This window comes from Trypanosoma brucei (genome assembly GCF_000002445.2).
Source record: "Trypanosoma brucei brucei TREU927 chromosome 11 chr11_scaffold01 genomic scaffold, whole genome shotgun sequence".
Taxonomy (NCBI): Eukaryota; Euglenozoa; class Kinetoplastea; order Trypanosomatida; family Trypanosomatidae; genus Trypanosoma; species Trypanosoma brucei.
The window spans coordinates 4,555,851-4,579,548 of NT_165288.1; the positions used below are offsets into that span (position 1 = coordinate 4,555,851).

At 39.5% G+C, this 23,698-nt stretch overlaps 1 protein-coding gene and 7 pseudogenes across 1 annotated transcript, besides 8 other annotated features; 3 read left to right on the forward strand and 5 right to left on the reverse strand.

The window, feature by feature from the left end:
* The first annotated feature begins 1,129 nt into the window (after window positions 1-1,129).
* Window positions 1,130-1,158: a sequence feature (AT_rich).
* A 91-nt stretch (window positions 1,159-1,249) lies between these two features.
* On the reverse strand, window positions 1,250-2,732 carry Tb11.57.0039 (annotated as a pseudogene).
* Window positions 2,733-3,515: 783 nt separating this feature from the next.
* Window positions 3,516-3,538: a sequence feature (AT_rich).
* Window positions 3,539-3,567: 29 nt separating this feature from the next.
* Window positions 3,568-3,621: a microsatellite.
* A 242-nt stretch (window positions 3,622-3,863) lies between these two features.
* Tb11.57.0038 lies at window positions 3,864-5,313 on the reverse strand (annotated as a pseudogene).
* Window positions 5,314-7,066: 1,753 nt separating this feature from the next.
* Window positions 7,067-7,111: a microsatellite.
* A 158-nt stretch (window positions 7,112-7,269) lies between these two features.
* Window positions 7,270-7,291: a sequence feature (AT_rich).
* A 63-nt stretch (window positions 7,292-7,354) lies between these two features.
* On the reverse strand, window positions 7,355-8,865 carry Tb11.57.0037 (annotated as a pseudogene).
* A 191-nt stretch (window positions 8,866-9,056) lies between these two features.
* Tb11.57.0036 lies at window positions 9,057-10,113 on the reverse strand (annotated as a pseudogene).
* Window positions 10,114-10,143: 30 nt separating this feature from the next.
* Window positions 10,144-10,178: a sequence feature (AT_rich).
* Window positions 10,179-13,972: 3,794 nt separating this feature from the next.
* Tb11.57.0035 (variant surface glycoprotein) lies at window positions 13,973-15,406 on the reverse strand (the record flags this gene model as incomplete). The annotated part of the gene is made up of 1 exon (XM_824668.1): window positions 13,973-15,406. The coding sequence occupies one exon, from the start codon at window positions 15,404-15,406 to the stop codon at window positions 13,973-13,975; it is 1,434 nt and encodes a 477-aa protein (XP_829761.1).
* Window positions 15,407-16,819: 1,413 nt separating this feature from the next.
* Tb11.57.0034 lies at window positions 16,820-17,822 on the forward strand (annotated as a pseudogene).
* Window positions 17,823-18,001: 179 nt separating this feature from the next.
* Tb11.57.0033 lies at window positions 18,002-19,553 on the forward strand (annotated as a pseudogene).
* A 198-nt stretch (window positions 19,554-19,751) lies between these two features.
* Window positions 19,752-19,842: a microsatellite.
* A 35-nt stretch (window positions 19,843-19,877) lies between these two features.
* Window positions 19,878-19,916: a microsatellite.
* Window positions 19,917-21,794: 1,878 nt separating this feature from the next.
* Window positions 21,795-23,359, forward strand: Tb11.57.0032 (annotated as a pseudogene).
* Window positions 23,360-23,698: the final 339 nt, after the last annotated feature.

Genomic DNA, 23,698 nt, shown 5'->3' on the forward strand with positions numbered 1-23,698 from the left:
TTACTACTTGAAAGGTGACTTCCGTTTTGACCCTTAGGTGAACACAACCCAGTCGGCTGGGTAAAACTCGCGTTTGCGAAAACACGTATAAATTAAATCAAACTTGGTTAAAGATAATCACTCCAATATTTCGTCTTTGTCATATGTTCAACTTATGAAAAAAATTGGTTTGATAAAAGAAACCAACGATTATCAAGACCGAAAAATATTTTGACACGTTTTCACATTATGTCCTAGTTTATCTATATATATATCTGTCTAAAGCCTTTACCATTTTATGTTCTTGTGCGCTTCTATTGCGGTAAAACTCGTGTTGTGGGAGTGAGTCTGAAATAACGACATGACAGTGCAGTTTAATTCGTAAACATGCTCTTTCGTATTTTTCACTGTTGTCATATCTTATTGCTGTTCTATTTTGACTATTTGCTGGCAGCTGCGATATTTCTGCACTCTTTTGCTTTGACGTTCTCTGATATTTTACATACATGTCAGGACACTGTGCATTCATACACAAATAATACGTTCCGTGAAAGCTGTAAACGTCTTACAAGCGTAGAAATACATAATTGGAGGAAGATGGTCATCGATTCTCTATACTTCACTAAGATCCTCCATTGGTTTATATACACGGTTTATTCACAGTGGTTTCCTCCGTGCTTTAGTCAGCACCGTCTGCTGTAGATATCGCTGCGAATATTTTACTTGTCGGATCTGAGTCAATCGTTAGAATCCTAATTTTCATGGACACAGCTTGTACTTTTTTTTGCTACGAAGATCTCTTGTTTATTGCTGGGTTTGGAGGTGCCAAGAATTTGTTTATTCTCTGTGTTTTTTTTTATAACAACAATACTATCAGCTCCTAAACGTTATTTTACAAATCCTTACCACCACTTCACCATTTTAATTATCTTACTTGTTTCTATTGTTTGACTACATATAGTCTTCAGCACAACTCGTGTTATAATATTCGTATATACACACACTCACAACACTCTCCTATCATTATTATTATGATTATTATAATCAGAACTAATATCCATAAAATAAACAAATTTAGAGTAGCATTTTTTAAATACTACATCTCTTTACAATTTCAAACTCACAGGTCACTATGATCACAAATTTAGTGTTTTTAAAATTTTTTTATTTTTATATTTACACATATAAATCGAAAAGTATATAAATAAATCAAACTCTCACAAAATAGCTTATTTAATAAAATTGGGCAATAATCCTTTTTAAATTTTAATTCTAGAAGCAAAAATGCAAGCAAAAGAAGAGGCTTATGAAGGACAAAAGAATTGTTTCCTGTGGTGTTTGTGGGTTTTCCATCTGTTCCTGTTGCTGTGGTTACTTTAGCTACACACTTTCCCCCCTTGAATACGCAGCCATCTTCATCTTTGCACTCCCCCTGTGGTTTATCCTTGCATTTTTCTTCTTCTTTTTTGGAATCAGTTGCTTCACCGACTGCTGTATTCTTTGCTCCTTCAAGTTCCTTTTTATTTTTTTGCCCTCTCAAGTAGCTTAGAGTCGCTACCATGCTGAAGGGTGTAGTCAAGTCACTTATCTTCTTATGCTCGGTGGTTTTCTCGCTCCTTGACATAATGTTTTCTGTTTCAAGTTTAGTGATGAAATTTTTGACAAAGTCATTGTTAGTGCTGCCATAAGCTCTTTTAATGTATTCTGTTAAGGGCTTGGATTGTTCTGTGTCGTCGAGGTCAGTTTTTTTTTTGAAATTCCGGTACACAGTTGCGCAGAAACGTTTGGATTGTCTTCCTGTTGCTGAGAGTCTCACCTGTTGCTGTCCGGAGCGTTTTCCCCTCCCCTGCTTTTGCTTTTATCGCCTCACAGATGGCCTTGGCTAGTTTTTGCGCTGGGCTCATAGCTTCCGCTGATAGACCGCTGACTTCGCCGCAGTTCGTTGTCCTGCTCTCCTCTTTGAATACAGGTACTGAACTTTGAGCGTTTCCTGTGGTCGCGGCTGCTGTTGTGAATTCGTATTCTGCAGAGCCGCCGAGGTTGCAGCTCCCTAGCGCTTCTTTGATGCCGGTTTTGCCGGTGGAGTCGCTCGGACAGTTGCTGCTTGCTGAGCGTATGGATATCGCTGTTTCCTTCAGGCTTTTTACTACATCAGTTGCGGCTGTTAGTTTTAAGTTTAGTATGTTTTGCTCATTTAAAGGGTCGTCTGCAAAAGGATTGCCTTCTCCTGCCTTTGTCAGGCTGCAGCCGGCATTATTGCCTCTGGCTATTTTGAGTGACAGCTTGGCTGTGTTTGCGCTGCTGTCTGCATTCACTGGTGTTGTAGAATCTACGATTTTGTAGCTGCTTGCCTCTACCGCCATCTCCAGCATACCAAGATGCTTGGCTATCGCCAGCTGTGCCTCTTTTGCCTTTGCCTGTGCTGCCGCTTGTCTGCTGTTCAGTTCGGCCAGTTGCTCTCCGGCCTCGGCTGCTAGTGCCAGTAGCAGGCACTGTTTGTCAGCTGTCGGTGCCGCTTCACCGTGCAAAGTCCACATATGTTTTAAGTGTTTCAGGTCGGTTAGTGCGGGCGTCGCAGTGCTCGCCGATTGCCACAGCTTGATGCTTAGCTGTGTTAGGTATTCGTGTTCTTTGCAGTTGTCTGAAATTTTGTTTTCTTCCTTTGTGTGATCAGGCCCCGCTTGGACTGCCTGCAATTGCAGGACCGTTGACACTACTACCAACCGAATGCTTGTCTTGATCGCTGCCGCCATTGTTTTTAGGTGTAAGCAAGGCTTGTCGGTCTGATGGCTTTCCGGTCGTTACTGGGCAGATCTCTGTGGGTTTCTGACGCCAGCCTACGCTTCGACGGAATAAAATTATTTACGTGGCTTTCTCTCCCCTAAAAGGATTCAGAACTGGTTGAGAGGGAAACTAGTGGTTTTATCTTTGGACTGAGAAATCTAATTTTCTTCTTCTACAACTCATTCTCGCTCCTAACATATCAACAGCACTCGTCATCCTTTGTATTCTTTCACTAAGCCAAATACCTTATTTGCATTAAAAGATATATCCCCATGAACTTTATGCCTAACATCAGGAGTATCCATTGGGTTAAAAAACACGGTCGCCACCACTATTTCTGCGGTACGATCTGCATAGTTTTGTTAGGAATGTAGGAAAACATTTTCCTGTATCATTGCATTCTGTGACACCATACATCATATCACCTTTTTTAGTAAATATTTTCTTTTCCTATTTTTCCTCTTCTGTTATTTTTTCCGACGCTACTGATAACACAACGAATGAATTTCGCTTATACACCAGACTCTGTCTGTCCTTCTCTATTGCCTCCCTTATAATCTTACGTATTACAATGCATATCGTCACTTTTATGTTCAAAACTGTGCGTAATCGACATCCTTCTCTCTCTTTGTGTCTCCTTAAATAATACACTTCTTGCTCTTGCTCTTTCTCTCTCTCCCTCTATCACTTAGAAAAATAGTATCATCACCATTACTACGAAGAATTTTACATTAGCAAATCGGTTGGTCTCCATTTAATTTTATAAAATAATATTCGTATATACACACACTTACAAAACTCTCCTATCATTATCATTATAACTATCATTATTATCATGGCTGTTATCCTAACTAATATCTATAAAATAAGCAAAGTAAAAAATTAGGATATTTTTATAATGACACTCAATTTTTATATAGCCCTACTATTTTACACCCAAAAGTCAAGGTCATGCACATTATACTAAAATTACACCAATTTGCACATTTTCATTAAAAAGTGTTAAAATATATTAAATTTCAGAAATTTTATCAAACTATCTCAAAATAGAAAAATTTATGAACCTTACACTTATGAGTAAATTTATTTTAGAATCATAATTATCGAAACAAAAATTCAAGCAAAAGAGGAGCCTTATTAATCACAATAGAATTTCTCTCTGTTGTGTTTGTAGTTTTGCCATCATTTTTAACTTTCATGTTATCTTTTTCTACCCATTTATCCCCTTTTAACTCGCAGTTGTCGCTGTTGAAATCATTCTTTTCCATGTTCGCATTATTTTTTGTCGTTACTTTCGGGAATATTTTGGACATTTGTGGACTTCTGTTTGTCAACCTGATGTCCAAAGGTTATCGAGAGGCCCCCTCTTACATCCGCCACTGTGCTGAGTAAAGCCTCGGTTAGCTCTTTTTTGTCCCCTGACATTTCGTAACTCAACTTGCTTTGCTACAGTGGTTGTATTAAAGATGCTTGTGGGTTAGTCCTTTATTTTCCAAGAGGCGTCCTAACTGCGGCTTTAAGAGAATTTTCATCAACTCCGGCTTTCATATCAAGGTGTACTATTAACTGCGCGTATGTTTGTGCTATGGTATCGTTTATTAGCTCCTCTGTGCTTAGTTGTGTGTGCCTCCATTCCTGTATGAGCTCAACTTTCCTGGCCTCGCACACCGCGTGTCCGATGCTCTTTGCGGTTATGATGAGGTGTGGGTTTGCTGTTTTGTCGACGCATTTTCCTCCCACGTTGTCATTCTGCGTTATCGGTGTTTTTGTGGGTGCTGTTATTGGTGGTATTACCGGGGGCATTGGGACTCTGAAGCCGTTTGTTGCGCCGCTGAACTCTTCTGCGTTGTTTATACGAGCGCCTTTGCCAATGACTGCACCGTCGTTGTTACCCGAATTACCTGCAACGTGCACTGCCACTGGTATCGGGTTGTTTGTGAATGCAGCCGTTGCTGTCGTCTTCAGCTTTGTTAGTTTGTCGACTTCTTCGCCTGCCTTTCCTAGGTTAGTGTTTGTGATCGCCGCTTTGTCGCATTTGACAGCGTCGTCAGTAGTGAGTTTTAGAGTGACTGCGCAAGTCTTGTCTGCTGATGTTGAAATGCAGTCTGGGTCCGCATCGGTATTGAAGGCTGCATTGCCTACTGCTAGACTTTTTACTCTAGGTTGCTTTACTGCTGTGAGCAGTTCTGCTCTCTTTTTGAGCACGTATATAGCACGCTGAAGGTTTTTCGTCTTTCCATGCATCTGAGCCCTTTGCTTTAAGCGAACATCAGCTGTGACTGCAGCCAGCAGTGCATAGCCTCCGGCTTTGGGTATCCATAAGTTTTGCTCGTAAGCTGCTGTTAGCATGGTCAAATCCTCGTTAAGGTCGGATAGCCTCTTCCTCGTGTCTTTTAGCTGACTGTCAAAATAAGATGCTATGCTTCCGTTGTAGACTACTTCATCGCACAGAGTTGTTATCACCGTTGTTGACTCCTTCTGTTCGGCGTTTATTCTCGACTGCGTTGTGACTGATATTACGAATGCTAGCGCCAGAGGTCTTGGTAGCATTTTCAGCTTTGATGTACCTTTTGCACGTCCTTGTAAATCGCTTCAGTTAGATCTTCCTTAGCCTGAGCTGCTTGCTATGTTCTAGCAAGAAACAGCTTGCAGTTTCAACAAAGGTGGAGGACACTTGAAAGCTCTTTTACGATAATAACAAGCTTGTCGACTTCGGGAATTTTTACCTTAGTGAAGCGGCTCACATCGGCTTTTGTTACGTACTTTACCCCTTAGCTGTCCATAGTTACAATTTTCGCCGTTTACCCTTCTTTGTGACTATGATTTCTCCACAGTTTCTTCCTTGTGGGTTGCTTGTGTTCGGCGGTTATTTTTCTTGAATTCTCCGTTACTGCTTGTCAGCTGTATGGAGGTGACGTTCCTTTGTTTTACGCTGTTATTTGCGAAATTACCCTCGATCCCTTTTCACCCCTTGATCCCTTTTTACATTCTTCTAGTTCAAATAATCCACAGCAACTCAATTAATTGCTTTGGTGTGCACTTAGTCCTTAACATTAGGAGCAGGAGGAAGGTTCAAAAGCCAGTTGTGCGAGTTGGTATTGGCTCTCATCTACTCATTCTTGTGTAAAATATAGGTTTTAAAGTTTCTCTGCCGTTTGGTAATGCTGAATTCGCAATGGTCTATCAGTTAGAGCGCTTGGCCACGAAGATATTTTAGGTTCGTCTGTGTGGTTTGGTCTTCTTACGTGTAGACATTTTGCTTGTTGGGGTGGAGATGCCCCTAATATTTGACTATAAATGCCTCTGATTTAGAACTTTAATATCGTCTTTTCTTCCTTTTGTGTCTCTTATCCCTATGCCTCTCTTCTTTTTATCGCTTTCTTTTAAACTTGAAAACGCAGAAATCTGTAACGGTAATTGAAATCTCATGAAACGTGGCTGCATTTTTCTAGTTTATGTTTTATAAGGTAAATTCAATTGCATCATTGTAATTTACGTTGTTTATAATCTGCTAAATCTTCCATTTAAAGTGCATCGCCGCTCCTTTCATGCCTGACCCTTTAACACAACTAAATGTTTGTTTTTTTCTGTAAATTATATAATTCACCTTAATGTATTAGTCATTAAGGTTCATTGTTTAGACTCTGTCTTTTGATGCAATAAAAAGTTTACTAGCGCTTTACGTGTTTGTTTTGTTACGTTATTCTTCTTCTCTGTGGAAATTCGTCTAATTTGAATGCTGCTTTCTGATTTTTCTGAAATGTTGGATACAATCCTTAGTTGATTGCATTAGGTTTTTGTCTTTCTCCGCTTCATTATAGAGATAAACGTAATTTCAGGAAATTTTTAAGGGTAATATCAGCCACATTCTTTCTGTTTGGTTATTGTATAACTATCATAGTACTTTCAGTGTAAAAAATGCATTATTCAAAGAGATATTGTGCCCATATAAACAATATTTCCCTTGGTATCTTTACACACGTAGTCTCACGTTTCTATAGTTAAATCGACTGCATTTGGAATATACAATGCACTCTCTTTCTCACATCGTCCGCTCCCCAACCTTTTTTGTGTATGATTGTGTTAATCGTTATGTTTGTGCATTAAGCTACACAAATTCCATTTCCTTCGCTTCCTCACTGCTTTTCTGCATTTTCTTAAACTATATTCATCGCACACCGCCTTTCACTTATCTAATCCTGTTGCATTTCCGCTGTTTTTAATGGGTCTATTTTGGTCTTCCGTTTAATATATACCACAGTTATTATAATAATAGTATACTTACACATTTACAACATTCTCCTATTATTATTATTGTTATTATCATTATTCTAATTATTATTATTATAGCCACTTCTACCCATAAAACAAACTAATTAAACCCAACTATATTATCAACAATTTTCACGCCTTGTTTTCATAATAATTTACGTTCACAGGCTACTATTATACTTGTTTACTAAAAATTTCAAGATTTTTACTAGTTTGTATATTTCCATAGAAAAGTATTAAAATATATTAAATTTTAGAAAGTTACATAAGTTCATAAAACTAAGCAAAACTCCTTCATAATTTCAAAAAATCAAAATGCTTAGAATGCTACCGAACTCATAAAATCAGCAGCCATACTCAGACCAAATTTCTTCTTGACTAGAAAACTGGAAGAGAGGCATTCTGGTGGGTCAAGTTTACCTTTGCCGTCAACATAATCTATCCATCCACATACTGCTTTTTCACCCGGTTTTACATCCTTGTTTTCCGCTTCACATGCTTGCTTAGTTTGGTGTTTACTGCAATCTACCCCGTTACTTGTCTCTCCTGTTGCTGCTGCTGTGTTTTCTGTTCCTTGTTTAGGTTTGCATTCCTTTTTTAGCTGTCGTAGTCGCAGTGATCTTTTGGGCATTGTGCAGAAGTTTGGTTTTTCGTTACGCACTGCTCCTGTTTGCCTAAACCATTGTAATTACCGTGTTCCCCTTTTGGTGCATTGAGCTCAGCACTGACAGCTTGTTTGTAAATCGCCCATGTAGTCGTTTGGAGGGTCTGAAGTTGTATTTTTTATGCATGTTCCCGTGCCTGGGCTGCTGCACTGTTGCGTAGTTTGTTCGCAGCATCGACTAGTCTGTTTACCCATGGTATGCCGCCGCCGGTGGTTTCCAGCTGCATTTTGTAATTTATGCACATACCTTGTCCAGAGCTAGTGTCGCAGCCGCCGTCAGTGTGCGGGCGGCCAAATGTTGATGTTGCTGTCCCCGATGCGCTCGCCTTGGCCGCTTGGTTACATAGCAGAGCTTCGAACGCCGCTACCTTGGTGTCCAATATGCTGGCCGTGATTAGCTTCCTTTTTTTGTCCGTTTTGCAGGCTGTGATTAAAGCGTCGTACGCTGTTTTTGCACCTGTACGCCTTGACCCCGAGGCAACGCTGGTCGGCGTTAACCCGGCTCGGCATGTGCCGTCACTGTCTTGTGCATCCTGTGGTACGCACAAGCAAAGTAAGTCTAATGCTACATACTTGCCGACGTCGGCATGACCGGCTGTTGTCCCGCAGTTGTTTCCGACGGTGGTGGCATCTAGCCCGTTGGCGTCGAATTCAGTCTCGTCTTTACCGAAAAGAGCGTTTTTAATTAAGGTTTTTGCCTCTGCTGTTGTTTCTTCCGCTTCTTTGTTTGTGGTTCTGTATTCTTGTGCTAGTTCAGTCGCTTTCGTGAGCAATGTTTTGATGTTTTCATTGGCTGGCGTTCGGACGTTTTTGTTCTTAAGTCTTTGATACTTGACGGTTGGCGGCGTGCCCTCTGGTTTGTCCAGCTTTGCTAATGTTGCCTTCGACGCCGCGATTTCGGCTTTCTTTTCACCCGCTTTTGCTTCCGTCAGCTCGCCGTCTTTGTGTTGTATGTAGCTGTCCGTGGCTGTTGATATGTTTAGCATTGTTATTTCCGCTACCACTGCGTCCGCCGTTGAATTTTCTGTCGTGACAGCTATTGACGAAACAGAGTCCTTCAGAGCCAGTATGTCGCACAAAACCCTGAATTCTGCGCCGTTGTCATTTTTTGCACTGTAAATTGTGCCACACAGACCTATCAGTGCCAATATGAATTTGTAGATCATCAGGTGCTATTACTTCTTTTGTATTCCTTAATTTGTTAAGCATTGAAAGGTATGGAGTTCTGACTGTTTCCTGATTCTGCCTATTTTTTCAAAAGTTCTGAATTTATTTGACCTCTCTGATGATTGATAACATTATTTATAGTGCTTATAGCTGATGATTTTAAACGATATATGTATTGGTTCTTCTACTGTCAACAGCTGTCTGGCGGCACTGAGACGGTGGTTCCTTTGTTTGCAGCTGCCACACTTTTTTGATTTAAATAATTCCCCCTTATTAAACGGTTTACCACGTACTTCCAGATCCTCAAAATCTTATTCCTTCCGCCTATAGAATATATTTTAATTTTTACAAAATCACTGGTTATAAATTTCTATTTTAAAAGTTCTTTATACCAAGTAAAATTTCTTACAATCAATTCCACCCCTTCTTGTCATGCAATATGCTGCCCAGGAAAATGAATGAATGGCGCCTTTTCGACTTCTCCACTATGTGGAATAGAAAAAAATCTCTCCTCGTAATCTAGCTCAATCATTCCTCTCTTCAAAACAAATCTCTGTCCAACAGCTTCTTCTGTAATCGCACTCCATATTAGCAATGGTTTGTAAATACTCTGCTCTGACCACCATTCCCCACTCCCCTTTAGTAACTCTCCAAATGCATATTCAAACCTTCTAAATGCCCAAATTCTGGCTATCAAACCGACACCACTAAGATAAGGCTTTCCACTTGGAGGCGATATTGGTAAGTGGTGTAACTTTTTATCTTTTTTTTCTGCGTCAAACATTGACAAACCAGTAGCATCTCTCCACATGATCTTTTACTATATACTCCTCGCTAAATTTTTCCTCATTAGCTGCACTATTCTGTATAAAATATTACACACCAGTATTATACTTCTGTTCATCAGTAACAATAACATTAGACCCATCTACAGTTATTAAAATATCCTCATCACTTGCATTCTGACTTTCTAAAAATTCCATAACTCATCTAGGCATTTTAACATGGCTATACAAACCCCCCATTGTAATTGTAATAATTTCAACATGGCTTAGTTTAGCATTCAATATGGTCTTACACCATTGTTGAGTTGCATGAGTTTGAACTGCAACCAGAAACAATTTAGTCTTCTTAGCATCACTCTCTGTTAAAATTCCCGTTGTATCTCCTCAAAGTGATATTAGGCATGAAAACAATGGGTATAACAGTAGCTGTTATAGAAAAGTTGTGGAGATAAAAAATTTCATTTACTAATATATGTTTAAAATTTGAAAGGGTTATAATTAAAATTACTAACTTTAATAAAATTAATCAGTTATATCACTGGGGTTGTGGCAAAAAAAAGATATTTATATATAAGTAATTCCTTCTTATTGTTATGATATCTCTGTTTAGTGGTTTATACTTAGTTTCTGCAGCTTATCTTTTAACGGGCATATTGTTCTATTGGTTTGTAAATTAGCTTTACCCATAGGAGCTTCCATATACTACGTGCATTACGCTGTTCGTTGCATTCATATTTCCCTTCCGTGCATTGTTTTAAGAGTTGCAGTAGTTAGGTGAACCGACTATTTCAAATATACTAATAGTCACAGGTTTCCTGTTATAACACCCCATCGACCATGTTTCACCATAAGACCCTGCCACCTCAGATTTATTAGCAACCGCTGCTGAAGTTAATACCATTATCTATGCAGTAGCAGCTATCCACTTTTGGTAGCAGTGTATGGCACAAAATTCTGCTGTGTCATTTCTTCCTGAGTGTCACTTACACTGTCATTTAACTCTATTTTTTATTTATCTCGTGTTTTGCACCTTCCTTTGCTGTTAATAGAGCATTGACTCTAATTGGATTCTACATTAAACTCTGTTTTTTCCTCATTGTCCATTCTATCATATCCTCGTGTTAGAAGTTGCGCATATGGCATACTCATTTCTTTCTCTATTTTTCATCGAATTTTCTTTAATAATATTCCTTTTCAAATCTTGCACTCTTACACACCTAATCTGCCTCACTCACTCACTCCCATTACATTCTCATAATTGTTAAAATTTCTTTTATTTTGAGTGTCCATTTAGCCTTCACAGATATACTCATTATAACATTAATGTATACACACTCACAACACTCTTCTGTTGTTATTATTATTTCTATCACTCTTGTAGTCATGATATTCATAAAATGGTCAAAATTATCTATATTGGAATAGCGCTCTTTTATCAAACCCTTTCTCCATACTAATATACACCCATAGGCCACAATCATGCAAATGTCCTATATTCTCTGAATTTAAATTTTTCACCAGTTTTAAAAAGTTTTATAAAAGGAGTTAAAGCTTATCAAATTTTAGGAAATATATCAATCCTCTCAAAGTAGCAAGTTTCATAAATTTCATAAAATTTACCCAAGATATTTAAAATTCTACAAAAATTAGCCCAGAAAATACCTGAGGAGCAGAAACTCTCAAATTGCTAGAAAACGACTTTTCATTTTTTTTTTCGGTTTCAGGTTTAGGAAATAATTTTGGGTCTTTTTTCTCATCAAAATCACAACATTTTTCATCTTTTCACGGTTTAGCTGTTGTATGCTTTTCGTATTCGTCTGCTGTTTTGGTCGAATCTGTTGTCTTGTTTGTTTTGGTGGGATAAAAAGGATTTGCTTGTGTTTTTTTGTTCCTGTTGCTCAATAAAGTGACGATCAGTGCAATATGTTGTTGCATCTGTAGTGTCTTATGGTGCTGTTATTGCTTTCATTTGTCTGTCACCATTTCAACAAACGGCGGCTTTGGGTGGTGTCAGTTCGTTAACCGATTTCCCTACTGTGTTTTAAGTTTTTCGGCACTTTCGCCAATTGGTGCCTTTAGTAAATTGTCCACTTTAGTTTTTGTCGCTCCGCTGTACTTGGTTTGTTCACCTTCTATTGTTTGAGACATCCGCTATTTAAGTCTGTTACTTGCTATTATGGTTGAAATTCTGCGCTGACGGTGAGTGTAGAAAGGTCTGACATCACCTTTTCTAGTGCCATGATGCTGGAGAGTTCTCTTTTTATTGTTGCTGGCGATGGTATGGCGCAGGTTTCGCTTGACGTTGAGTAGTCGGAGCTGCCGTCGGTGGATTTGCGGCTGAGTTTCAAATTTTTTGGTTCGAAGACGCTGCCGTCTACCATAGCTACCTTGGTGGTTTGTGCTGAGACGCACGCGTGGGTTCGTGATCTTTTGCCTGTGCAGGTGGTACAGCCGCAGACAGTTAGTGGGCTGGTTGTTGCGTCTTTTGCGACAATCGAGGGTTTGAATGCTATTACAGTTATGGATCTTGTGCCTGCCGGTGATGCATTTGTTTTGGATGCTTCTTGTTACCTGTTTGACTCGCCTTTCATGCAGAAGCCGTGTTTCGTCGGTGTTACTGCTGGTTTTATCTTGGAGTAGTTTTTGTATTGGTACGCGCTTGATGTTTTAAGGTACTCTGAGTCTTGGATAGCCGCGGTGGATAGGTCGTGAATTGCTTCTATTTTACCGAAAATTCTGTAAGCGGCCGCTGCCGCTTCGAATATAGTTTGCCTGTGTTAGTTTATTTTTTCCAACAGTTTACTTGAGTCTGCTGAGATTGCCGGAGCCAGCAGGCATGTTGTTGCCGATCGCGCGCCGTTTTTTTCAGCTTCCAATAGCTGCAGCTTTGCAATTTTGTCAGTTTCTTGTTGCGCCTGCTTTGATGCTGTTGTTATCATCTGCAGTGCGTTGGCTGCAAGTTCTCTTAGATAATCTGCTGTGTGTCATGGTGCCATAACGGTCGGTTTGTTCTGGTGCAGTGCCGAAGATCGCTTTACATTTGTAACGACCAATGTCACTAATAAAAGAGATACAGGTGCCTTAGCATACGATAAAGTTGCATCTATGCATCCAAAAGAGCTATCTCGTATTTCTGTGATATGTGCTTCCTTCCCGAATGGCATGCTGCGCGTTAGTTTCCTTTTCTTAGTGCTTTTGGCCGGATATTGTGTCTGAAAGGGGTGAAATGATCACTGCTTCTCTAGAAAGCAGTTATAAGTAAAATAGTATGCCACGTAAAAAACAATATCGGCTTTAAGATATTATCTATAGCATTCTACACATATACATATCTGTACGTTCTATTATTTATTGTCGTTGTTTTCTTCTATTGCAGGATGACTGTCTTGTCTGAATGAATCTTTGATGACGATATAACACTGTCGGTTCGCACTGCTATCCTGGTTTATTGCCGAAAATTCCCTCTTTTCTTGAAACTGTGGCACTGACTGTGAACTTTTTCTTTGAAGTTTCTTGATGAGATCCATCAATGGTTTGTCTTTGTATATACTCTTACGAATGAACCGTCACCTGAATTTGTGTGAAAGTTTGCCTCTTAGACATTATGGGGGGAAGGAGTATTATTATAAAATTTCTGTACTTAATAAAACTCTTCTTCATGCTTTCATCACAGGTCTCTTATTCTCTTTTTATAATTCTCCGTTTCTTTTCTTTTGACGTCAGTAACTTCTCCTTTTTATACCACTGTGTACAACATGGCTGCTACATTTCCTATGTAACTGCGCCGCGTCTTTTTGATATTCTTTGTTTACATATTCTTTCCCACGAAACTACATTGGTCATTTCTGCGTTTACTGTTGCGTATATTCCATCTTCATCATCCTCTATTTTTCTACATTTCCTTTTATAAGAATATTCTTGTACCCACTGTGTCACTAACTTACTTCCATTCCACACCTAACTTTGTTTTAGAACCTTCAAATTCGGTTGTAAATTTATTCTCCACCACCGCTTTTATTATAATATTACTATTTTTACACCACAACGGAACTCTCCACTATCACTATCATTACTATTAGTGTTATTATGTTAACCCTAACTATTTTTTACAAAACAAACAAAAGCAGAAAAGCACTAATTATTCATACCCTCTCAACCTAATGTTTTACATATATAAACCGTTATTATAAAAAACTTAATACTTTAGAATTTTTCACATTTCGCATAGGTTTTACAAGAGTGTTAAAATATATCGAATATTTTAGATTTGTTAAATTCTCTATAAAAATTCACAAAATTAAGAAAAATTCTTCAATTTTTATCATAGAAGCAAAAATGCAAACAAAAGGGGTGCCTTATGAATGACAAAACAATTGTTTCCTGTGATGATTGTGGTTTTTCCAACTTTTTCAGCATGACTTTCTGCTTCTTTCGCTGCTTGTTTACCCTTGTCACTCAATACGCATTGCGGTTCTTCTTTTTTTGTCTCGTCATATTTGCAGTTTTTGTCAGCTTTGCAGGTATCGGCATCTTTTTTTTCGTTGCAAATTTGTTCCCGGGTTTTTGATTTCTTCTTGGTAGTTTCTTGTAACTCCGTCAGCTGCTTTTGAAGTTTTTCTAGTTGCTGGTCTTTTAGAGCTTCATAATACCCCGTAACCCGTGTTAATTCTTGGAAGCTGTTGATGCTACCTAGTTTTCTGTCCGAAGCCTCTGGTAAAGCTTCTTTTGCGACCTCTAATTTTTCCACTACATGCCACAACGCTTGGTTAATTTTGCTGCCTGCGTCGCCAAATTCCTGGGTTTTGAGTTCTGCGCCTTCGCTGTCTTTTTTTTCTTGTGATGCTGCTGCGCGGCTCGCTAGGGTCGACAGTGTTGCAAGTTGTTCCGTACTTTTGTTGCCCGCGGCTGCACCCGCTTTGCCTTCGATCGCGTTTAGTGTTTGCAGTGCCGTTTTTTCCGTGAAAAGAGCAAGGTGGGTTGCCTCTTGTGCCGTAGAAGGGTCAAAGGCCTTGGTTTTTAGCCCGTCCTTTTTTAAACCCACTAGGCCGTCCAGGAAATCGATCGTCCTTGTATTGACATGGCCGCTGTGAAAAAGACAGTCACTTTGCGTGCTTGTTAGTGCACAGGTCTGGTGGTTGGTCGATGTTAGCGCTGTTCCGCTGCGTGGTGCCAGTCTTACGTTTGCTGCTGTTGGCTTCTTCGCTGGGTTGTGTGGTCGGTCTGCTTTGTAGCGTTCCGTGCACGCCGCATTTAGCTGTGACTTTGTTTTTGCTGTTGACGATGTAGCGTCGCCTGTCCGAGTGCACGCGCCGTTGGCGCCTGCTGCGCCCGCCTCCGCTCCGATTAGAAGATCCATTACCGCGTCTACACCAGCTGCGACGTAATTTGTTGCTGCCGTGTACCCCAGAGCCGTTTGACAGTTGTTGACTGTGTCCGTAAATTCCGCTATGCAGTAGTCTATGTACGCGTTGGCCAGGGTCCTCAGCTTGGTTCGTTGTGTTGCAGTAGACAGTGTTTCGGCATATATCTTGAGTCTTAGTGCCTGGTTGATTCCTACTGAAGCCGCCGCGTCAAGTTCTGATATTAGATGTTTAGCGTAACCTTCTGATTTTTTTAGCTCGTCTGATACAGCACACAAAGGATTAAAATCTTCTTCGTGTATGCCCTGACCTGCCGCTGCCTCCGCTTTCTGTATCGCTGCTCCTGCCACGAGAGAAGCCGCCACAGTTAAGAATATTTGAAGTAAAGAACGCATCAGTCGCTATTTGCTAGCTTGGTGTGAGTTAGCAAAAAGAGAAAAGACTGTAGTGATATCTTCGACTGTAGCTGCGCTCCTTTTAAGTATTAACGGATCCAAAAGCCACGGTTGTATGTTTATCACAAATAACATTTATATGAAGCTTTATGGTCGCCGTGTTACAGACAGAGTCGCTCGAAAAGTGTCGTTTGCAAAGCATAAAAATTTTATGAAACCAACTTTCAAGAAGATGTAAATGTTATTTTTCAAGAGCACTGCCACATTATTTTAAATCCGTAACGGTCTGTATCTATTGTATATATACTCCTCCTCCACACGTCCAGTCCTTCACTCCTTTAAAAACAGCGTACATTTCTATACCTAAAAGTACAAACTTCATGACTTGTCGGTGATGCTGCTTGGTGGTAATTATATATTACATACGGGTGAAACAACCCGGTACAGCTGCTGTTTCTCGCTGGTGCGGTTAGTTTTCCGTTTCTTCTATTTATTATGGCTGACTTGTGGTCTTGATTCAGCTTCCTTTCATGCTGCGACATTTTAATACCCTACTTTAAATGAGGTTGACTCTTGATCTTTAGATGTGGCATTCGATCACTGAATAGTGTTAACTTCTCCTCTGTACAACAGTATGGAATTAGTGGAGTTTTGCTTTCAATTCTTTTAACTTCATCAAAATTCTCACTAAGTTTATGTTAGCGAGACTTTAGATTTATTTTACTTCTTTATTCTTTTGCATCCTCGGTCATTCAATAATAATCATTGTTTTAAATTCTCCTCCCAATAATATAATATTGTTCACCACCAAGTGTTGGTCATTATTATTATATCCTAGAAAAAGAAGAACTTGGTGTTGCATCAATTTAATAAATCCATCCCTCCCACTTCTACTGTATCTGCTTATATATTTTGTGGTTTTTCACAGCTGAATATTAGGATTCACTATCATATTGAAAAATGCAAACTAATATTTCCACTGTAAAAACTATTTTACAGTGAGCTATAGAGAATCATCTTCTTATCATGATGTATTTTTTTGTTCTTTTGCTATCATGTACTCTTTTTTTATTATTTATTTTCTTTTTTTGTTTTCATATACTGCTTTACTTCCTGCAGCTACATCAGCGATGATATGTGTCCTGTGCACTGGACTCTGCCTTTCCGTGATTGCTTTCCCCACCTTTTTGTGTATATTTATGACAGTCTTAGTATTTGTATAAAAAACTACGCATATTACATATCTTCTCCCCATATCTTACTTCATTTAACATCCCAATTCACTCACTTATTCCCATTAAGCTTCGTCAATTTTTTAACTACCTTTATTTGAGTTATGCCTTTACTTTCCACTGCTCTTATTATAATATAAGTATATACTCACAACACATTCAACGTTTCATATTAGATTAGAATATTAAATATGATATTAAAAAACTTATACTGTTGTTACTAAATTTAGAGTGTTTATGCTCAATATCTATTCATGAGGACACAAAGGGAAATATAACAGAAAATGAGCCTACGAATCCCAAAGTGTTTCTGGTTGCAGTTCAAACTCATGCAACTCAAGGATGGTGTAAGACCATATTGAATGCTAAACTAAGCCATGTTGAAATTATTACAATTACAATGGGGGGTTTGTATAGCCATGTTACGAGACCGACATGAGTTATGGAATTTTTAGAAAGTCAGAATGCAAGTGATGAGGATATTGTTATTCATTTGTATGTATTTGATGTTATTGTTAGTGACGGAGAGAATTTTGGGACTACTGTGGAACACTTTTTAAAAAAGACTGCAGAAAATGAAGAGAAGTTTAGTAAAGAGGATATAGTAAAAGATCATGTGAAGAGATGCTATTGGGTTCTTTAAAGTCGGTTAAAGGAAAGAAGAGAATAAAGAGTTACCTCATTTACTAAAGCCATCCCCTAGTAGAAAACCTTATCTTAGTGGTGGTGAATTAATTGCAAGAGTCTGGGAATTTTAGGAATTTGAATATGCATTTGAAGACTTATTGAAAGGGAATGAAGAATTTTTGTCAGAACAGAGCATCCACAAACCTTTACCAATATGGAGTGCGATTAAAGAAGAAGCTGTTGGACAAAGATTTTTTTGAAGAGAGGAATGATGGAACTAGATGATGAGGAGATATTCTCTTATATTCCTAGTAGTTGTTGAGTTGGAAAGGCTACATTTATTTATTTTCCTTAAAAAACCGAATTTTTGGATAGAAAAAGCGAAATTTATTGTGAAAAAACTTACTTGTTATGATGAATTGTGGAGGAGACAATTTAGTACAAGAGAGATCGGCATAATTAAAAGTTACGCTGCTGATAGAAGAAAATGTGTTTTTAAATACACTCAAGGTTGTGGTTATGCGTCTTAATATGATGACTTATTTAAGGCTATAAAGTTTGAAAGAGAACAAGAGGGGAATTCATCCCAACTCAGAAATAAAAGACAACGGTGTTAAATACAAACCAAAATGCCAACAGGCTAACACCAATGAGGTACCAAACATTTTCCATAACATGAACACCATCGACTACAGCTCTAAATAAAATTCAACTGAAGTAAACAAAAAAAGACGGTATGCAGCTGGAAGCTAAAGCGAAAGCACTTGTAACTGAACTGCGAGGAGTACTTTCAGTGGCGCCAGCTAGCGCCGTCGTGGCAGCAGGTGAAAATTCCGACGTTTTTTTCAGCCTCTGCAGCCTGATAAGAATAGCGAAACAAACCATCAAGGTGCGGCAACACACGAGAGCGAAACTGTGGCTTACACCAAAATGCAGCAACTAAACAGAAGCCTAAGTCCGGCAAGCTGGGGGGGGAGCAAACTTTGCAAAGAAAGGATCAGACAACAAACGCCCGGACTACGACGAAGATACCGTGACCGTGAAAGAAATCAGGAAGCGCCGCTGGCCTCACTGGAAAGATGCAGAAGACAAATTAGAACCGAACGACGCGGAAGCTAACAAGCTCAAATCGGCGGGCCTAATAAAGGGATCTGACGAAAGCAAAGAAAGACTGCGCGTCGCGATCCAGCCTCTACTAGAAGAGGCTGACAGTATAGTCCACAAGCTGGAGAACCCTACACCCGACCTGGAGATAATAAAACCAGATTCGATCAAAAAGATACTAACTGACGCCGCCTTCGGCAGCGGCATAACAGACGCTGAAAAACTTGCAGACAATGTAATCGCGGGTACAACGGCAAACTCAGCAAACAGAGACGACCTTTGCGGCAAAGCAGCTGCGTCGGCAACAGCTAACACCGCAGCGGCGTTTATGTACTGCATTTGCGCAGCGGAGGGGAGCGAGAACTCAGGAAACCTGAAAATCTGCCACAGTCAACAAGCCGACACAGGGATTCGAAAAACAACAATGACTGACAGCGCAACCTGGCTAAAGGCGTTGATAAAACAATGTCCAGAAGGCAGCCAGGAGGAGCTGGAGCCAGAAAGCCTAGAAGCAGCGGTTAACCAACTGCAGACAAAACTCAAACCAGGGGCTAGCGGTTTGTACTACGGCAAATTCGCGGCCAACGGATGCACGGGGGAATCCAACAGCGGTGCCTGTGTTTTCAACAAGGACTCAGCGGCCGGGGACATAGGTAAGATAAAGGAATCAGCGTGGATTACGCAAATGAAACTAGCAGCAAAACAACTAAGAGCCAACGACAACGCAATACGCAACCGACAGGTCCTCACAGCACGTCTTGAGGAATTGCGCAGACAGGCCTTCCGCACGCAGGCGCAGCTTACGCTGACAGAAAAAAAAAAGTCAGCAGCAAGGTCGTTTAAAAGCAAGTGGTGCAGACACAAAAACAACATAAACCATCAAAAACCAATGCGAGGCGATAGAAAAAGCAACACTTTGCAAAGAAAAGGAAGAATGCAAATGGGAAGGCGGTGAAGCGTCTGAGGGAAAACACTGCAAACTGAAAGAAAAAAAAGTGGAAAGAGAAACCCAAGCAGGAACAGAAGACAAGAAGGAGGAGAAATGCAAGGGGAAAGGACTGAAAGAGGGCGGAAAAGCTACTGCTTGCAAATGGGAGGGTGAAACTTGCAAAGATTCCAGTTTCCCCGTCAATAAGAGATTGCCTCTGATTGTTTCCGCTTTTATAGGTTTGGTAGAATTTTAGAATTCTAAGGATATGTGCTCAATTTCACTCAATTTCTTAAAATTATGAAATTAAAGTAAAATATGTATAATAGTGGTATATGGGTGCAAAGTAATAGAGTAATAGTGTATGAAAAATAAGTGCTGTTCTAACTTGGTTATTTTTTTTATTTAATGAATGCTGGTTAGGAATATAATTATTATCACTATTATTATTATTATGATAATTATGATGATGATGATGATGATAATAATAATAATAATAATAATAATAATAATAATAATAATAATAATAATAATAATAATAATAAGAGGAGAGTGTTGTGAGTGTGTATATACGAATATTATAATAAGAGCAGTAATGATAATAATAATGATAATTATAGATGAATGTTATGGGTGTGTATCTAGTAATGTTATAATACTTTCACAAAAGTGGGGAAGACTAAATGCACGCTAGAAATATGAGCAGTTCAAGGACGGTGATTGTGATTTTCGAGAAAATAATGTAAGGTGAACGAAAAAGATAAATATTATTACAGGAAACGGTAAAAAAAAGATGAAAAAAGGCAATATGCAGAATTTGAAGCATAAACATAACGATAGATATAAAGCTATACGAGGCGGTGGTGCAGGCACAATCATGGAGAAACAGAGTCCAGTGTGCAAAGAAAATATATGTTGCTAATTCATCGACAGCCAAAACATATGATAAAAATGGAAAAGAAAATATAGAGTAAGAAAACGGAATGCAAGAATGAAGAGCACAGTGGAAAATAATATATCAGGTTGAGGAGCTAATGACACCCTGAATTCTACTACAAAATGATTAGATTCTAACGCAGAAATGATGGTAGCAACTGTTTTTAAGTCTTATAGCGGATCCTAATACAAAGATATGAGTGGTAACAAGAATAATTGAGAAATTTAGTCAGGGTTGTGTAATATCAAAGTCCTTTTCGAATTAATTATAGTAATGGTAAAAATTGTTGCACACAAGATAATGTCATCTGGAGGAAGATTTTAACGTACGAACTAGTAATGGATTACCGTTAAAGGCAGAGGAGGAAATAAAAACGTAGAAACTGCTAAAAACGGTGTATATATGTTGTGTTTGATGGGCATTATAAGTAGTAGAATGTTTATTCTGATACTTCTCCAATTATGTATTAGTATTCTTCGCAGGAATTCATTCCTTTCGAAGGGTGAGTAATTCATATAAACATTGTTGGTAAGCCGCAACTTAAACCTTAAATCAATAAAATGGCAAAAGAAAGGTACTTTCTGGACCCAACTTATCCATTATAAAATGCTTTTGACACAAATTACTATCAGATGATCCCAAACAAAACGCAAGATCAATTTTGTTCTGTAGAGAAAAAAGAATTACTTTGTTATTTAAAGTGAAAACAGGACGAGAAAATTGGCATATGATAGAAGCCATTAAGAACCATAAATCATATATCTTGATTTTTTTCATACAAGTATAGTAAGGTATAGTTTAGAATGAAATGTGGAGATTCTTATGCTTAAACTGAGTGTTTTTTAAACATTCTCCAACTAAACACGGCACTTGAAACGCAGTTAAAAATTTGTAGACTTAAACTGACAGCGAAACAAATAGCACTTGGAAACTATAATATAAAGGACTAGATCAGAATTTAAAGAAACTTATAATATGAGAGAATCGGATAGAAATTTTCACAACCGCATTTGACTTTAGATGGCAGTCAAATGTAACAAACAGAGAACTATCCGCACAGGAGAACTCCCAGTGGCAACATGTACACGAAGCTGAAAAAAGGAAAATAAAACCCGTGGAAAGATTTGACTGTATACTCCCTAAAAACTCTACTAACGTTGCGGTATGCGCTTCAAAAGGCCGACGAGGCCAAGAATAATTCAGCTCCTCGCGTATTCAGCGAACACCGCAATAAGAAAAATAAACGTCTGAAAGCAGCACATGTAGCACCATTTTGCTACACAAGGCGACTGGAACCAGTGGCAATTCAAGCAAAAACAAACGGTCAGCAATACTGATCAACGCCGCACTGCAAATCGAAGCGGAAGTAAGCTCAAAATATTGTTTTCATAGGATATTGTAACAACTCAAGTCGGGGCCCAGGACCGGTTTATTGGAACAGGTGATATATATTTTGGAAATAATGCTTCAAACCTCCGTTATGCGATGAAATGAACTAGTTGACAAATGTGTCACACCAGCGCTTTTAACCTTCTTTTCTTACGACGACAGAAGTTAAAAATGTCGATCCAACAAGGGGCCGCAGCACTAGTGGCCCTGATAATGCTAGCAACAGACAGAGTCAAGGCCGTCGCAGACGAAAGTGAGGCGGCACACCGTGCCATGTGCGCCTTGACCGAAGCAGCATCAGCGACCTTCACGACACCGGCCGGCTCGCCCGAAGCTGAGGGACTAAGTGACAAGATACAAGCAGCAAACATGTCCGTAGCTGATGCGCGATGGCAGGCTTTTTTTGACTCCGAGGCAGGGTCAAAACCGTACGATGAGACAACCGGCGACAACAGGACGCTAGCAGACAAGCTTGGCGGTAAAGAAAAATGGGACGGCTGGCGCAAAGCTTTTGCCAACATCAAGGTGCTCAACATAGGCACGAAACCGCAAGGAGAATACCCAAAGATCAATAGTGAGGTCGACCGAAAACTTGCAAGGCAGCAATTACGGGCGGTTGCTGCACAAGCAACCCAGCTTGAGAGGACAATGAAGCCACTAAAAGCTTTCTTATCAGACGACAAAAGCAACAAAATAAACGAAAATCTGAGGAAAGCACTTTACGGTGGCGATGGTGAACTAAGCACACCAACTCTGGGAAAAAGCTTCGGAGCCAACGGCGAAAGCTGGGCCGGGCTTTGTGCGACCAAAGCTAACCGCAAGTCGATAGCAGGAGATTTTTTTTGCATATGCACAGGAGCGGACGCAACCACAAAACAATGCAGCGGCGCATACAGCAACACTGCGCACGACAGCCAACCCAGCATAAATACAGGCTGGACAGCACTACAGCAGTCTTGCGGAAAGAGGGAACAATCAAAGGCAACTGCCGGCACCATCTACGCGGCCGTGGCGCAATGGTGAGCAGCGCTCAAGCAGAAGGCCAGCGGCTCAGACAACAGCGTCTGGCTCGGCAAATCAAGCAGCACCGGCACAGCATGCGCAGGGACGGACACGAACACGTGTATAGACTACAGCGACTTTTTCAAAAAAAGCGCCGGAGCTGACCTAGCGACATTACCATGGCTTTCAGCTCTCTCAGACGCAGCGGCAGCTAAAACAAGCAGAAGAAGCTGCCGCTGCCGTTAAGTCACTTCAGGCGCAAATTCAGGCGCTGCAGGGAGCAAGTGTTGAAATATATTCAGCAGCAGCATCCGGCGTACTCGCCAAAGAAATGCCAATAGCCATACCCACAGCCCCACCTACACAGCAGCGGCTGCAACCGCAAACACAGAAAAAACAAGCAGAGCTTACAGAGAAAGAATGAAATTCAGAAAAAGACGCAGAAGAATGCAAAACAAAAACTGGATGTATTTACGACAAAGCAAACAAAAAGTGCACATTGGGGAGGAAGGAAAACAAGCGGCAGCAAAAGAAGCAGTGAGGAAAGGAGAAGGTAAAAAGGTAAAAGGTGCTCTGACCGCACGAAAAAAGACTGTAAGGCCGCAAATTCGGAACCAGCTCCAGGAGAAAAACAAAAATACGATTAAATTGACAACACATGCAAAGACTCCAGTTTCATTGAAAATAAGAAATTTTCTTTGCTTGTTGATTTTGTGAGTTTCATAGCATTTTAAAGATCTTGAGAATTCTACAATTTTAAAGATTTTTTATTTTAAGAGATTTTGAATTATCTTAACACTTTTGCAAAAGCTTTACAAAACGTGCAAGTTAGTAGAATTGAGAATTTGAAAAATATAAAAATTCAGTATGATAGTGGCTATAGACGTAGAGCAGTAGGGTGATAGGTTATGGATACGGTCGATATTTTTATCTGGTTTATTTTGTTTATTCTATGGCTATTAGTTAGGGATATAATGATTATAATTATCATAATGATAATAATAGGAAAGTGTTGCGGCCGCGTGTATATACTAATATTACAATGAAAATTGTGGTAAAAAGTAAATGAGTGA